The 3,999-nt window shown below is 51.7% G+C and overlaps 1 protein-coding gene across 1 annotated transcript in view; it reads left to right on the top strand.

The window, feature by feature from the left end:
- Window positions 1-344: 344 nt before the first annotated feature.
- Window positions 345-3,999, top strand: part of TAF5 (TATA-box binding protein associated factor 5) — a 20,079-nt gene continuing 16,424 nt past the window's right edge. The window contains exon 1 of the mRNA XM_017851838.1: window positions 345-934. Coding sequence (XP_017707327.1) covers window positions 376-934 — 559 coding nt within the window. The 5' untranslated portion in view covers window positions 345-375. The remainder of the gene's footprint in view (window positions 935-3,999) is intronic.

Genomic DNA, 3,999 nt, shown 5'->3' with positions numbered 1-3,999 from the left:
GGGAGGCTGAGGCAGGAGAATCGCTTGAACAGCCTGGGCGACAAGAGTGAAATTCCGTCTCAAAAGAAAAGAAAAGATTATTGAATTGAAGGAGATCACATAATGTAAAACGTCTATCATAATGCCTAAATATAGCTGGTCTGCAATAAATGGCAATTATTATCAGACAAATGTAATAGGTGTTCCCTATGCCCACTTCCTGCCTTTCTTTCGGTCGTTTCTGAAAGTTGCTCTTTCCTATTCCGTTTCTCCCTCCTTTTCGCTCCTCCTACTGCCGTAAATGGCCTACTAGAGTTGTCGTGAAATGCTCCTCCCCGCCCTCCATGTGGCGAAAATGCAATCACGCTTGACGGCGCAAGGTGGCTCAGCCGCAAGATGGCGGCGCTGGCGGAGGAGCAGACGGAGGTGGCGGTCAAGCTAGAGCCTGAGGGACCGCCAACGCTGCTACCTCCGCAGGCGGGAGACGGCGCAGGCGAGGGTAGCGGCGGCACTACCAACAACGGCCCCAACGGCGGCGGCGGGAACGTTGCGGCGTCGTCGTCCACTGGCGGGGATGGCGGGACCCCCAAGCTCACGGTGGCTGTCTCCACCGCTGCCCCGGCGGGGGCGGCCCCGGTGCCTGCCGCTGCTCCGGAGGCCGGCGCTTCGCACGACCGACAGACTCTACTGGCCGTGCTGCAGTTCCTACGGCAGAGCAACCTCCGCGAGGCCGAAGAGGCGCTGCGCCGTGAGGCCCGGCTGCTGGAAGAGGCAGTGGCGGGCTCCGGAGCCCCGGGAGAGGTGGACAGCGTCGGCGCTGAGGTGGCCAGCGCGCTTCTCAGCCGGGTGACCGCCTCGGCCCCTGGCCCTGCGGCCCCCGACCCTCCGGGCACTGGCGCTTCGGGGGTCACGGCCGTCTCAGGTTCAGCCTCAGGTCCTGCGGCTCCGGGTAAAGGTAAGCCGTGGGGTTCCGGGGAGGCACGGCCGCCGCGAAGGGGAGCAAGCCGGTAAGGCAGGGGCTGGCAGGCCTGCACCTCTGCGGGCTTGTTTTGAATTTCCTGGGCCCGCCTCTAGGGCCACATGCCCGCCCCTTTCTCTAGTGCGCCGGCTGCGCAGTCAAACCCCCTTCCGAGCTGTCAGTTTCAGCGAGAGGCTGAGGAGAGCTGTTGAGCAGAGGGATGTATGGGAAGGTGAGGGCGGAGAGGCGGGGACCTTCACGCTTTTGGTCCCTTTCCTCTCATTTGGGCTTTTGAACCTTAGGCAGGTCCGCCTGACACTAAGAGTGTTTGTACAGTTTCACAGTTTCGTACTAGCGTACTTTAAGTATTATAAGTACTTTTATTTTCTCTTTATTTCTTCCTTTTAAAAGATGTGTTAATAAATACTTTATAGTTTTTTTTTTTGTTTTTTTTGTTTTTTTTTTTTTGAGACGGAGCCTTGCTCTGTTGTCCAGGCTGGAGTGCAGTGGTGCGATCTTGGCTCACTGCAACCTCCGCCTCCCGGATTCAGGCGATCCTCCTGCCTCAGCCTTCTGAGTAGCTGGGACTACAGGTTTCTACTACCACGGCCGGCTAATTTTTGTATTTTTAGTACAGGCAGGCTTTCACCATGTTGGTCTGGCTGGTCTCGAACTCCCGACCTCATATGATCCACCAGCCTCGGCCTCCCAAAGTGCTGGGATTACAGGCGTGAGCCACCGTGCCCAGCCACCGTACAATATACCCTTGTAACAATCCTGCACATCATGTACCCCCTGAATCTCAGCTAAAAGTTTAATTTTTTTTCTTCTTTTTTTTTTTTTTCTGTGACGGAGTCTTGCTCTGTCGCTCAGGCTGGACTACAGTGGTGCGATCTCGGCTCACTGCAGCCTCTGCCTCCCGGATTTAAGCGATTCTGCTGCCTCAGCCTCCCAAGTAGCTGGGACTACTGGCGTGCGACACCATGCCCGGCTTAATTTTTTAAAAAATATTTTTAGTAGAGATGGGGTTTCGCCATATTGGTCAGGCTGGTCTTGAATTCCTGATCTCGTGATCCACCCGCCTCGGCCTCCCAAAGTGCTGGAATTACAGGCATGAGCCACCGCACCCGACTGAAATTTTAAAAATATATATGGGCTGAGTACTACCAGTGTTAAGTCTTTGGAGGATGCAGGTTCCTGGGCATCACTTCAGACTTAGTGAATCAGACCCTCTAGAGGTGGAATCTGGGAATCTTCACTTTTGAATAAGGGCTTCTAAGGAATGTTGACATCGGGCAGCTTGAGAACCATGTGTTTAGGCATGGACATTGGACAGACCTTTTCGTCTTTGCTGCATTTACGTGTGTGATGCTGATTGTCATTCTTTGCTTACCTTTCAATTTTTTTTACCTTCATATTGGCCGGGCGTGGTGGCTCATGCCTGTAATCTCAGCACTTTGGGAGGCTGAAGCGGGTGGATCACCTGAGGTCAGGAGTTTGAGACCAGCCTGGCCAACATGGCGAAACCCCTTTCAACTAAAATACAAAAATTAGCCAGATGTGATGGCGCATGCCTGTAATCCCAGCTACTTGGGAGGCCGAGGCAGGAGAATTGCTTGAACCCGGGAGGCCGAGGTTGCAGTGAGCCAAGATTGCGCCACTGCACTTCAGCCTGGGTGATAGAGCCAGACTCTGTCTCAAAAAAAAAAAAAAATTTTTTTTTTTTTTACATTAATATTGTCAGGAGACAAGTCATTCTCATGTTGAATTTTCTCTTTATTAAATGAGTGGTTATGAGGCTTTTTTTGTTTTAGACAGAGTCTCGCTCTGTCGGCCAGGCTGGAGTGCAGTGGCCCAATCTTGGCTCACTGCAATCTCTTCTTCCCAGGTTCAAGCGATTCTCCTGCCTCAGCCTTCCAAGTAACTGGAACCACAAGCGCATGTCACCACACCTGGCTAATTTTTTTTTGTAGTTTTGGTAGAGACAGGGTTTCACCATGTTAGCCTGGATGGTCTTGATCTCCTGACCTCGTGATCTGCCTGCCTTGGCCTCCCAAAGTGTTGGGATTACAGGCGTGAGCCACTGCGCCCGGCCACGTGAGGCACTTATAATATGTATATGTAAAATGTTTGGTATGGATAAGTTTATGCCTCTGTATGTGTCCCTGACACCTGAGCCCCTGCTTTCTCAAAGCAACTGTTGTCACAAATCCATGCAGTAAAACTCATATACGGCCGGGCGCGGTGGCTCAAGCCTGTAATCCCAGCACTTAGGGAGGCCGAGACGGGCGGATCACGAGGTCAGGAGATCGAGACCATCCTGGCTAACCCGGTGAAACCCCGTCTCTACTAAAAATACAAAAAAAAACTAGCCGGGCGAGGTGGCGGGCGCCTGTAGTCCCAGCTACTTGGGAGGCTGAGGCAGGAGAATGGCGTAAACCCGGGAGGTGGAGCTTGCAGTGAGCTGAGATCCGGCCACTGCACTCCAGTCCGGGCGACAGAGCGAGACTCTGCCTCAAAAAAAAAAAAAAAAAACAAAAAAAAAAAAAAACTCATATACAATATAAGGTCTCGGAGGTGATCCTGAGCTAACAATAAATGTTTATTGAATTACCCAGTGCAGAGCTTTTAGCCAAATTAATCTGTATGAGGCCTAATCTTTGCAGCATTGCCAGAAATGAAGTATGAATACATAGCATCGTATTCATATCTCATTGTAATCCATAAATAGAAATGTGTGCAGATGTGGATTGAAGGCTGGGCGTGGTGGCTCACGCCTGTAGTCCCAGCACTTTGGGAGGACAAGGCAGGTGGATCACTTGAGGTCAGGAGTTCAAGACCAGCCTGGCCAACATGGTGAAACCCTGTCTTTACTAAAAATACAAAAAAATTAGCTGGGCATGGTGGCATGTGCCTGTTGTCCCAGCTACTCAGGAGGCTGAGGCAGGCGAACCACTTTAACCCAGGAGGCAGAAGTTGCAGTGAGCCAAGATAGCATCATTGCACTCCGGCATGGGCAACAGAGCAAAATTCCATCTTTACAAAAAAAAAAAAAAAAAAAA

Source organism: Rhinopithecus bieti, unplaced genomic scaffold (assembly GCF_001698545.2).
Source record: "Rhinopithecus bieti isolate Rb0 unplaced genomic scaffold, ASM169854v2 scaffold_31787, whole genome shotgun sequence".
NCBI lineage: Eukaryota > Metazoa > Chordata > Mammalia > Primates > Cercopithecidae > Rhinopithecus > Rhinopithecus bieti.
Note: the sequence above shows the minus strand (reverse complement) of the source record. Positions and strands in the feature narration are given on the sequence as shown.